At 40.9% G+C, this 13074-nt stretch overlaps 1 protein-coding gene across 20 annotated transcripts in view; it reads left to right on the top strand.

Annotated features, from left to right (window-relative positions):
• The first annotated feature begins 242 nt into the window (after positions 1–242).
• Positions 243–13074, top strand: part of TARDBP (TAR DNA binding protein) — a 39438-nt gene continuing 26606 nt past the window's right edge. For 4 of the 20 annotated variants that reach the window (XR_014567023.1, XR_014567024.1, XR_014567025.1 and 1 more), the window contains exons 1-7: positions 243–786; positions 3283–3536; positions 4220–4383; positions 6095–6235; positions 7597–7767; positions 8790–10067; positions 11702–11801. Coding sequence is in view for 9 of the 20 variants with exons in the window: in XM_083750269.1 (XP_083606395.1) it covers positions 3299–3536; positions 4220–4383; positions 6095–6235; positions 7597–7767; positions 8790–9323 (1248 nt within the window). In the remaining 11 variants the exon portion in view is untranslated. Of the gene's footprint in view, positions 787–3282; positions 3537–4219; positions 4384–6094; positions 6236–7596; positions 7768–8789; positions 10834–11701; positions 12045–13074 lie in introns of those variants that run through there. The other 16 variants (XR_014567018.1, XR_014567019.1, XM_083750277.1 and 13 more) reach the window with 9 other exon arrangements.

Below are 13074 nucleotides of genomic sequence, written 5' to 3'. Positions count from 1 at the left end.
ATAAGCAACGTCTCCACATGTGTAAACTCCTCAAGGGTTTTGAAAGAGGTTTCCTGGCCTGTCTGGTGCTGAGGAGAAACAGAACAAAATACCTCAAAATCAAGTTTGGACAACAAAAATTAACATTTTTTTGTTAATTACCTCACAGAAACGCTTCGGCTATTGCGCATGCGCTTCAATGGAACTTTTCCCTCCACCCCCCCTCGTCCCCGCCATATTGTGCAACGGTTTTCTCTCACGCTTCACCAACAAATTGCTGCGCACGCACACTACCAACCACCGCTACCCAGCGAGCTTTGCTCGGGTCTCCTTTTTCCTCCTCCCCTTCCTTAGCTCACCATTTCTGCGAGCGCAAGCGCAGTACGCAGCCGAGTGGACCATACCATTCTCGGTTTATGGCTAGAGGAAGGGGAGTGCCATCAACTTTCCTCTCAAACAAATTATTTAAACGGGGCCACCCCCGATAAGCACGGGCTGGGAAAGCAACACCAAACCGGAAGCCCTATTTGCAGTCTACGGAGTTCTCTTCGGAGCGGATAACTCATCAGCGTCTCGAAAAGACCCCTGTCGCCTCCCCGCGCGGTCAGGATGGACTGTTCCGAGAACTCGCCTTCGAGCCTCTTGCTTTTGAGGGGAAAGAGGGCGCCGCCATTTTGTCGGCAGGGAGGGAAAAACCGCGGAGGCCCGAGAGTCCCCCTCCTCTTCCTCGCGCGGCACACGCAGGGGCTGGAACTCACCATCGTCGTCGTTCTTTGGTCGGTTGTTCCCACAGGCCTCGCGCCGACGGTAAGCGAGCGGGATCCGAGGCTGAGAGGAAACCTGGGCCCCGCTCCTGAGCTGGCTTGGGGGTGGGCCGAGGCGGCCTAGCGGAGGCCTCAGTGGCTTTCGGGCCTAGCGCGGGAAGGCCGGGAAAGTGAGCGGTGAAACGTGGAGGGCCGTCGTCGCACACGGTGTATCTTTTGTGGCATAAACTAGGCTCAGGACGTCCGATTCGAAGCACATATATAAGTATACTGTGTGTGTGTGTGTGTGTGTGTGTGTGTACGTACGTGTGTGTACACAGTATAAAGGCCGTTGGCCGCAGCGCAGCTTACCTCAGAGTAAACGAGCGCAGAGGGTTGACCCGTTAAACGCGCTGGGGCGGGGGGGAGGGGAGTCGATCCTTTATTACTTATTCTACAGTATTAATAATAGCAAACGTAATTTTTATTATTGGTAGTGGTAAGCATTAAAATTGTTGGTAAGATTTATATTTAGTATTAATAGAAAGCGTTATGTTTATTAATAATGGCAAGCACAGTCTTTATTATTAATTGTAAACATTGTGTTTGTTATTAATTCTAAGCATGGTCTTTCTTAATAAGGGCAAGTATTATATTTATCATGTCTTTACAGCTGAACGTTCTGTGTGTTTACTCCGAAGTAAATGTTAATATGTTGATGATTGTAATGATGATTTCTGATTTTTATTCATGCTACACAATGAGGTCTCAGGATGGGTTACAATAACTTAAAAATAAAATATAATTTTTTTAAAAAATACACTGCAATCAAGAGAATAGGGTGGGCCAGGTTAAAGAGGTGTATTGATGCATCAAATGTGTTCTTAAATATTTTAAATTTTGATGTAATTTTTTTTATTTGAATTAAAATTTTGTTAGGTGTGTTGATAATAATGTATTTCTAACTCCTACTATTTGTGGTGGTGGTTACTTATTACCTTAATTTATAGGTTACTATTTTATAATACTAATTTATAGGTTACTGTTTTACAACAACAACAAATTTTATATACCCTGCCCATCTGGCTGGATTTCTTTTACTTTTTAAAAGAGTAACCCACCCCATCTGTACATCCCAGGGTGGGATTCATAACATTATTGAGTCGGAAGGGACCACTAGGGTCAACTAGCCCCACCCCCTGCAGTGCAGAAATCTTTTGCCCAGTGTGAGGCTCGAACCCATGACCCTGAGATGAAGAGTCCTATTCTCTACTAACAGAGCTATTCTAGGCTTATAAGCAATAAAATATACAACAATTCAACACTAAAATGCACAACTTGAAACAAATAAAGGTGCATTTCCTCTAATGATCTCAAAGTATTCTACATGCTTTAGGTTACAAGAAAGAAGAACTTTCTAACAGTAAGAGCTATGGACTTCCTTGGAAGGTGGTAGACAACTTCATTGAGATTTTTAAGCAGAGGTTGGATGGCCATCTGTCATGGCTGCTGTAGTCAAGATTCCTGCATTGCAGGGGGTTGGACTAGATGACCCTTAGGATCCCTTCCAATTCGACAATTTTGTGATTCCAAAAATAACTTTTCTAGGGATATTCATCCTTGTTTTCTAACATTATTTGAAAGGGGAAGCACATTCTGAGTTCTACCATTAGACAGAGGAGTAAGGGCCAATGAAAGGTGGTGTATTCTGTACATATAAGGTCATTCTGGCTCCCAGCCATCGGCTGGAGACATAATAATTACAGAGAGCTCCCTCCTCCCTGGCAGGAGGAACTCTTCTCCAACTGCCACTTGCCTTGGGACTGCTGAAGTGAGAGAAAGTGCTGTCTGACTTAATGCTGCCAGCCAGAGCAGCAGAGGCCACTAGGTAGTTGAACCTCTTAAACCAGATATAAATGCTTGTACCACTTGCCATTTTCCTTTGGCTTTGCTTAGCTCATTTCCATATGTTTCTCTTGTTTGTTTTTAATTTTATTTACATTTGTAAGATGAGGTCAGGACCTGAAGATTACTGATTGATATTAACTGATTTTGGATACAATTTTCATCTGAAAAGCAGAATAAAATAAGAGCTGGCCGATTCACTCAGTGAACACAACCAACTCTCATCCATTAATTTCAGTGTGTCTACTCTGAGTAAGACTTTGGTAGCTATAACCCATAATATGTATAAGAACACGGGAAGCTCTCCAACACTAGTCCAGACTATTTGTAAATCTAGCTCAATATTATCTACTTTGAGTGATAGTGACTCTCTAGTCTTTCAGGTGGAAGTCTATTACATAACCTAATACCATGTTGTTTTGGCTGGAGATTCTACAGATTGACCTGAGACCTTCTGCTTGTGAAGCATGTGCTCTACCATAGAACTATGATAATTGTTTATCTGAACTACTTAATTAGGAAAACGGAGGGACAACTGTTTTTACTTCAGAGTGCCGTACATATAGTAAACCACTTCTACAGTAACTTGTTACTACCAGCGATTACAGTTTTTAAAAACTAGATATTATTCACTTTTCTCTTTTTTATTCTTTAGCAACACCACGGCAGAAATGTCAGAATACATTCGGGTTACTGAAGATGAAAATGAGGAACCCATTGAGATTCCTTCAGAGGATGATGGGACTGTCTTGCTCTCCACAGTTACTGCTCAGTTTCCAGGAGCATGTGGCCTGCGTTACAGGAACCCCGTGTCTCAGTGTATGAGAGGGGTCCGATTAGTGGAAGGAATTCTGCATGCACCAGATAATGGCTGGGGAAATCTGGTGTATGTTGTTAACTATCCCAAAGGTGTGTGCTTTGTTTGTATGTGCTATTTTTTGCTTTTAAAAAAGAAAGAATCATGGATAATTTTTGAAAATGAAAACCTATATATGGATAATTTATTTTCTTTTAGTTTGCCTTAGAATTCCAAATCCCTATAAGTTGCTCAAATTGTTAGGCAATTGAGCAACTTTTATTTTTTATACCCCACATTGATCAACTAGATTATTATTTTTTCTTGTGAACTGCCCTGAGATCTTTAGATGAATAATAATAATAATAATAATAATAATAATTAATAATAATTAAAAAAATAGTAGTATACTTTTTTTATTCTTTTAGATACAGGTTACCAGTGGCAGCAGTTTTAAAAGTGAAAAGGATTAAAATAAGACTTCCCCCAAAATACAAGTGGGAGCAATTGGTGTATTTATATCAAATACATTTTAAGGCTGGAATCCTAAACACGGTTACTAGGGAATTAGCCTCATTGAACACAGTAGGATTTCTGAGTACATGCATTTTAAGGGAAACCTTTTAAAAGCCCTACATTGAACATTAATAAGTTGGCTTCTGAGTAAATTTAGGATTGGGCTGCATGTAGCTCTAGAATGATCTGCTCCACTAAAATGTTTCATTGCAACTAATGGGATTATTTGTTTAGTTATTTTTAAAAGTGCTGACTGTTTGATGGACACATCTATCTTTAGACAACAAGAGGAAAATGGATGAGGCAGATGCCTCATCAGCTGTTAAGGTGAAAAGAGCAGTACAGAAAACATCAGATTTGATAGTTCTGGGTCTTCCGTGGAAAACAACTGAACAAGACCTGAAGGAGTACTTCAGCACATTCGGAGAAGTTCTTATGGTGCAGGTATCTAGCTTTCTTTTCGATAAACAGTTATGTCCCTGGACTTTAGGGTAACTGTTGTACTCCCTATCATGAATGCTGTGTTGTTCCTAAGTAAAACAACTGACCATTGCTTCTGGTTATGGAGAGGAGGAAGAGAACTCAGTCTGTTCCTTCTGTTTGCATTTAGGCTGGAAACAGGAGTAACTACCCTTTCATGAGCCACAATTAGTTAAACCATAGAAGTGCAACTACTAGATATTGCTTGACCCACTGCAAAAATTGTGAAGTTAGTGATTTCCTATTTTTTCCCCTTAAAACCTGCCACCCTGCCTAAGTTCTCTGAAGCGCTTCCCACTGGACTGCCTAATTCAAATATATTAAGCTGCTGTACATTTATTTACTTTTGAATACTTATATAAGGGACGTGGGTGGCGCTGTGGGTTAAACCACAGAGCCTAGGACTTGCTGACCAGAAAGTCGGCGGTTCGAATCCTCGCAATGGGGTGAGCTGCTCCTGCCAACCTAGCAGTTTGAAGGCATGTCAAAGTGCAAGTAGATAAATAGGTACCACTCCGGTGGGAAGGTAAACGGCTTTTCCATGCGCTGCTCTGGTTTGTCAGAAGCGGCTTAGTCATGCTGGAAGCTGTCTGCGAACAAACGCCGGCTCCCTCGGCCTATAGAGTGAGATGAGCGCCACAACCCTAGAGTCGGTCACGACTGGACCTAATGGTCAGGGGTCCCTTTACCTTTACCTTACTTATATTACCACTTTATAGTGCTGAGAGGTTCTCAAAATGATTTTCAAAAAAAAATTCACAATAAAAATTGTATCCCAACCTGGTATCGAGAACAGAAATTTCTTTTTGGTAACAGAGTTGTTGAGGTGCCATTTCCTATCCTCAGACATCTCATTTCCTTTGTGTTGTCCTCCGAGGCAAGCCAGTGGTACTGAGCAGCTATATGTGTTTCAGAATTTGGCTCAGTTCCTGGTTTTAGTCTGTTTTGGTATTGAGTTTTGTCAGTTGAATTTAATGTGGTAAAAATGAATAGTTGTGACATTTTTTCATGCTGGTAGCTGGACTTGTTCATCTAAATCTGAGTCATGTGTTTGTGTGTGAACCTTGAAAGTTAAATGGCATATGCCATGAAATTAACCTTTCTGCTTGAATTGAAACTTGCACACACTGATTTAACTTTTTGATTGTCAAAATAACATTATTTGAAGCTTTTTATACCCTGTTCTTCAGCCAGAGAAGCTCAGAGCAGCTTACATAAGATTTGTAACAAACAAGCCAGTTCTTTCCCTCAGGCTTACAATATAAAATGCATGACTCAAGCTAACAATGAATGAGGAAGGAAGAAGCAAACAAGCCAATTTGGACACCACTTCTTAAAGTTACAAAGCTCATATAATGATCAGCTTGAATGGAAACAGTCCAGAAAGAGCCAAGCTGAGCTGGTTTCTCAGTAGAGCTGATGGAATGGCCCCTCCTCCATTGTATGCCTTGGCTGCAGCCAGATAGAATGATGGTTGAGGAGGGACAGAGAAGCCTGGTTTCTATGCTATAGCTGTTAGCAAGGGAAGATGATTAAAGCAAGGTGAAATATTCTGAACTTTTTTTGCACTACATTTTGAAATTCAGTCTATAACATAGCTGAATAGAAGTAGTACATAAATGCCAGCACATTGTGATTGTTGTTCTAGCCATGTAATCTCTTCTCTTAACTCCAGGTTAAGAAGGACATCAAAACTGGCCACTCAAAAGGGTTTGGTTTTGTAAGATTCACTGACTATGAAACCCAGGTGAAAGTCATGTCTCAGCGCCACATGATAGATGGAAGATGGTGTGACTGCAAACTTCCAAATTCTAAGGTACTTAATGTAACTTGTTCTAGGCTTTGTAAGTATGTAAAGCCAAACTTGTCAAGAATGAGCCCCAAATAACATATAAAATGAGATGTTCTTTAGTTCTAAATACATTGGCTGGGGTTCAGAATACTGCATAAGCATCATCCCTCCATGCCACATAGCAGATCACTTTTGAAACTGATGGCACTTTTCAAAATCGGTTAAAGAGGAACAGCAAACAAGACCCTTTGATCACAACTGAAATAGTTCTTTGGGTTCTGGCTATTCACTCACTGTTCCATATAGAACAGGGCTTAGGAACCTTTTTCAGACCACCTGAGCAACCTTTCAGGGGCCGTATGCTTGTGGTAGGAGGGGTTAGTGGCAAATGCAGCCTGAGTATTGCGTTGTTGCCTTTATCAATGGGCTAGTTTCTACACATCCCACAGAGCCTCCTGTATTCCAGGCAAGCAAAAAGCATTATCAGACTTCAAGCGCACATTTCAGCCAGGTAAAAATGCTCAGTTTTGGGTGCAAAGCAAGGCTGATGAAGGATATGGGCTGCCAAGTACGGGTATGGCATGGTGAAATCTCCAGGACCAAGTAGAGGGGCTTGGAGGATCACATTTGATCCCCAAGCCTGAGGTTCCCCACTTCTGAAAAAGGAAGTGTTCTTACTATTGTAGCCAGCATGTCATGTTAATTTCTTGCAGCGTTTGTCTAGGAGTGCAGGTGAAACAAGAAATGGTTGTGCTGCTTCTCCCAGTTTCTCAAAAATGTTTACAGTATACAGTGGTGCCCCACAAGACGAACGCCTCGCAAGACGGAAAACCCGCTAGACGAAAGGGTTTTCTGTTTTGGAGGCGCTTCGCAAAACGAATTTCCCTATGGGGTTGCTTCGCAAGACGAAAAATCTTGCGTCCCCCTGCGGTTTTCCCCCGCTTTTTCCGCCCTTTTCCTAAGCCGCTTAACAGCTGATCGCTGAAAGGCGCTAGACCGCTGTAGCGCTAATCCGCTAAGCTGTCAATGGGCTTGCTTCGCAAGACGAAAAAACCGCTAGACGAAGAGAATCGCGGAACAGATTCTTTTCGTCTAGCGAGGCACCACTGTAATTAACTGCGTCTTCTAAGCTTGGCACAAGTTCTGTGTTTAGCTTGTAACATTCAATGTTTGCTAGTCTGTTTCTAATCCTATGTTACTATACATTTGAGCATCAAAAGATACAGTTACAGAATCTAGAATGGGTTTCATGGTTAGTTTCTATCTGTTTATCTGGAAAATCTGTCGGCTCTTGTGTGTACAACTGCGTCGGTATGTTGGTTATTACAATAGCTAGGCAAAAACATTTGTATTAATTGAAATCTTTTGTTCTGCATTGACACCAGCAAAGTCCAGATGAACCTTTGCGTAGCAGGAAGGTGTTTGTTGGGCGTTGCACAGACGACATGACTGCAGATGAGCTCCGTCAGTTTTTTTCCCAGTATGGAGAAGTGGTTGATGTCTTCATCCCCAAACCCTTCAGAGCTTTTGCTTTTGTTACGTTTGCTGATGATCAGGTATTCATTCAGGGCCCTGATTTTTTGCTGATGTGTGGGCAACTTATTCTTAATCATTGTTCATTAAGTTTCTGTTTACTTATTGTGTATAAAAACCTTGTGCAGCAGGCTTATGAGTGTTAAGACAGTCTAATTGTTGTCCTATTGAATGGCCATCTTTCATAAATACTTTAGCTGAGATTCCTGCATTGTGGGGGGTTGGACTAGATGATCCTTTCCAACTCTACAGTTCTATGATTCTATTAATAGCATTCCTATTGGGTGCATATCACGTTCACTCTTAAGGTGGAAATTTGGAAAGCTTGACCCTGGAGGTACCCCTGTTCACTGACTTGCTTAACAGATGTAGCTGAATACTTATCCAACTTGTCAGTGTTCAGTTGCAGAGCTAGACTAGGCAAGCCTTGTCCACTCGAATTAGTAGCCTCTAAACTTATTGCCTTAATTGTCTAAGCATACATATTGCGCATTTGTAGCACACCAACTGATTGAAAGGAGACTGAGGGATGAAGAGGGAAAAGCTCCTAGTTCTAGAATCTTTTCAGCTTGTTGCTGAGAAGCAGTATGTTCTTGCCACAGACCACTTGTTGAGTCACTGTTTACAAGTCTTTGCAAAGTAATCTTACTGAACAGTAAACTGTATAAATTGTCATTGATATAAAGATAGCATCTTTGTCTTAGAAATCTTAAATGAAGGTGATGTGAGCAAATGTGCTGCTTCTTCCCTTGGCTGTTCATATTGAGCAGAAACAGTAAAGAGGTTCAGTGCACTTAAAATGGAATGTTCTCATTCTACAGTGTCATTCTTTACAAGGACTGAATTTTCCATTGCAATGAGGGGACCAATATTACCTTTGAAGTAGTGCTGTGTACATATCCTAAGTACTTTTTTACTGTCATAGACCAGGATAAGCATAAAATTAAGCCCTATAGTTTTGTATGTTACTTTGGTTTAAAGTTGCTTGCTTGTGCCTGATTTTTGTTTTCAAAGTTACTCAGTCTGTGTACCTTATTTCTTATAGGTTGCCCAGTCCCTTTGTGGCGAGGACTTGATCATAAAAGGAATCAGCGTCCATATATCCAATGCTGAACCTAAGCATAATAGCAGTAGACAACTAGAAAGAGGTGGAAGATTTGGTGGTAATCCAGGAGGCTTTGGGAATCAGGGTGGATTTCCTAACCGGGGGGGAGGTGGTGGAGGTGGAGGGTTGGGAAACAACCAGGGCAGTAACATGGGTGGTGGGATGAACTTTGGAGCCTTTAGTATCAACCCAGCCATGATGGCAGCAGCTCAGGCAGCGCTCCAAAGCAGTTGGGGGATGATGGGCATGCTAGCTAGCCAGCAAAACCAGTCTGGGCCATCGGGGAACAACCAGCCACAAGGCAACATGCAGAGGGAGCAGAGCCAGGGCTTTAGTTCAGGGAGTAATTCTTACGGAGGCTCTAACTCGGGTGCAGCAATAGGGTGGGGCTCATCAAATACGGGCTCTAGCAGTGGTTTTAATGGCGGTTTTGGCTCAAGCATGGAATCCAAATCATCTGGCTGGGGAATGTAGGCAACCTAATAACTGACTCTGTGGTGGGAAATCAGATTTTTTTTCTAGAGCTCCTGGTAAGTATATTATAAGATGCATATACTGAAACAAAACTAAACAAAAAAAAATCCAAATTTGTTCAGCGTGTAGTATATTTCAACAATATTTTTGACAAATTTTTCTTTTCTAATGGGGAATAAAAGGAAGATTAAATGGAGTTTTATAGGTTTTGTTACAATGAGTTGGAATACATGAGTTGGGATATTGAGTGGTTTGAAAGTGAACTGCTGTTCGCCTGACTGGTAAACAGACGCTCTGCAATTTGATAGGAATTCGTAAAAATTTGATTCCTCATTTCCTAGTCAGCTGAGATCTTTGCATGTTTCAAAAATGGAAGCCATTTTTCAGAAACAGCATCCTTTCCTTGTTAGTTTTTTTTTTCTTTAAAAATTTAATTTGATCCCCCGCCATAAGAATTTTTCTCTCTCTTTCTCTCCCTCCCCCTCCCCCAAATGTCCTGTGTGGAGAATGCAATGTTGGTGTCGGCTTTTTTTCCTTTTAACACTGTCTCCCCTCCTCATACTAAAGTACGGTATGAAGACCTCATTTAATCCTTGCAGTTCATCTCATTTCAAATGTGTATGGAAGAAGCACTTCATTGAAAGCAGTGCAGTTAAAAAAAACCTGCCTTAGGAATACTCCTGTCTCCATGCTTTCCTCATCCAAGACTCCTTCATCACACTGCACATGCTACGTCTTAAGACGGTGGGTGTTCCATTTTTATCCGCTACTCTTTTTATTTCATGGAGTCGTATTCAACGCTATGAACGCAAGGCTGTGAGATGGAACCAGAAGGCTTGTTTGAACTTTTGAAAAACCTTGTGTGGGATTGGATTGGATTGGTGGTGCCGAGGCATGTGAGGGCTTGGTATGTGCGAGAAAAAGGAGGAGGCGCATGCAAGAGAGAGACCTGGTGGTGCATTTTGGGATTTTTTTAAAAATAAAAACAAAAATTCTTGGCACGATGTCCCTCGATCCTGTGGCTTTGGTGAGAGTGTGCGGAGAGAGCATTGGGAGCGGACGTACGAGTGTTTTTCTTGCATTCAGAAGGACATCGTGATCTGGAAGAACTTAAGTGGGGGGGCTTTTTACTTAGTTAACCGATTAGTTGGATGTGTTAAGTGAAATGAATATCTGTATATATATTTTTTCTCCTTTATGTCAACTCTGCTGTGAATGCTGTATGGTGTGTGTTCTTTTCTGTTTAATGATCCTGTAAGTGTGGTAACGTGAACTGAAGGTGGGGCTTTTGATGGGAACATCCAGCTTGTGGTGTGCTTTGTGGGTCTTTTTTTTGGTTTTTTTTTTGTAGCAGAGCTCACTTCCGAGCTTGGGGGTTCCCTTATGGGTGGAAGATTTTTTCTGTCTGTAAGATATCCATATGAATGCTGTTTGCTGCAGTTCTGTGTTTGGATGCTTTTTATAAGATTTGTCAATGTAGGACATTCTTAAATAAAACTGATTTAAGTAATATGTGTGTGTGTTTGACAGCCCCCAAATGCAAAGGGTTCATAGCAGTTAACTTTGTTTTTTTATATCTTATGTTGGGATAAAACTGTTGTAAAAATTTATTTGCTGTTTTAAGTTTGCTGTTCCATCAATGTAGTTGAACCCTGTAGCTCCACTCAAGTCCCATCTGCGTAGCATTTTGTGATGATACACATCTGAAATCCGGTTCTGCCAAATGAGGTATCCCATCCCTGATGAGCAGTTCCCTTTAGAAGACTGAGTGTTGGAGACAAGAGCCAAAACTCTCAGCATACCTGTGGTATTGAGGCTCCAGTGTATTCTGTTTTATGTGAATGAATTTGTGGGCTACAGTATTAAGTCCTCAGTTGGTTTCACCATAAAGGACATCCACTTAACCATGTGTTAGTAGAAGTGTTAGGTTTTCCTGTGTAAAGGAGCAGAATCGACAAGGTTGTCGACTCAGTAGTCCTAAAAACTTGTTAAATTTGTTAAATCACGAGGGTCATTCCATTACTTGATTTAAATTTTACAGCTTCCATTTTGCAGACTCTGGAAAACTGGTATAGTGCTGTTTCATTGTGAATTTTCCCCAGACCCTGAAAAGTTAGCTTCCATTTTCCCTTCAATCTGCAGTTTATATTCTTTCTTTTTAAAAGACTGATATGGACACTTAAAACGTGTTGTTGGGTGTTCATACTGGCATTGCTGTTTAATGCTAAAATCCACACATACTCCAGCACCTGCCTCTCATTGTAAAACAAATCTGACTATTCCAGAGAACAGATATTCTTGAATAAATTGCTTAACCTTTTCTGCACCTAAGTCACATCCATTGCCAAACTCTGTACCATCTGAATTTTGCATTTTAGCACTTGCACTAATACCAGCTACTGCTGCTGAGTAACACTTAATATGGTATTGTCGGAGCTCCAAAGGCTAAACTGTGTCATCTCGGGAAGGATCATAAGGGTAAGTTTAATACATCGCTGGCATGGTTTAAATTATTTTTAACTTGTCTTTTTTTTAAAAAAGTTTAGGGCCAAGGGGGAACACATGCTGTGATATTTTAATCCCAGTAGATCACTAAGGGTTCTTCTCTCCCCTCCCTCAGATACCTAAGTGTATTAAGAAATGTTTTCAAACATTATTCATATCTTTAATTTTTATTTCCACCAGTGTGTTAAAGCAACTTAATAAAAGGTATTCTCATAACTTGAGTGTCGAGTCTTGTTTTGCTTTAACTTTCAATAGACTTGCATCTATTATGCTAATGTGATTTAAAGTGTCAAATAAGGAGCACAGTCAGTTTAACACCGCTAGAAGGATTATCTTGCTAATGAGCTTCATTTAGTAATAAACAGCATAGTAATTTAACAAAGGCCCTATGTGAGCAAATGTGTTTGTGTATTTCGGTTACCTACTGAGCATCTCTTAATTACTGAGGCGATGCTACTCAAATAGATGTAGTGTTGACAATTTTCTCTTGCAGTCCAAATTTGTGTGGGTGTGAATTGAGTCTTGGAGTGCTTTGGTCTCAGCAGTTGCAAATGTAATGTTGCAGCTGATTAAACAGCACCTCTGGGGGTCTTGTCCTATTCCTCTGAGCTGTATGTATCTGTTTTGGCTGCTTATAAGAACAGAATAGTTTCAGAAATATTTTCTCAGTAGTAGCACACAGGGGAGTTCCATGGGTGCTACAGCTTTGTCAGAGTTTGCATAATTTTGGGGAGCTACTAGATGTAGATTGACAAAACAGAAAATGAAGCCCTTGAACTTAATCACCAGCTAGTTGAGATTGGGCTCTTTAATCTGTTCCAGAAGGAAGCTTAATACCATTAGGACCAATGCCTGCAGTTTGGACAGTGAGTGGAGGAATTTGTAGAAGGTAATATTGTCAGTGGCAATGGAAGTGGTAAAAAAGCAACAGCTTAGAATCTCGAAGCATGTCACTAAGAGATACTAAGTGACTTTAGGGACTGGATTCTTTTACCACCTCTATGAACCATCTGGTTGTGATGATCAACATATTACATTTCTTATAACTCTTTGTTGAGGATCATTAATAGGAAACTTTTCAGATGGTCATTAAGACCCACTCGTGTACCCTCAGAAGGAACAGAAATCCTGATGTACCTCTGCTGAGGAGAGCAATAGAGTGCACACATTTTTTTTTTATTAACATGTAAATTTGGAAGAAGAAACATGTTGCATTGAACTTATGAAACTGTTGTATGGCATGTGC

The sequence above is a fragment of the Podarcis gaigeae genome, assembly GCF_964106915.1.
Source record: "Podarcis gaigeae genome assembly, chromosome: 8".
Classification (NCBI taxonomy): Eukaryota; Metazoa; Chordata; class Lepidosauria; order Squamata; family Lacertidae; genus Podarcis; species Podarcis gaigeae.
Note: the sequence above shows the minus strand (reverse complement) of the source record. Positions and strands in the feature narration are given on the sequence as shown.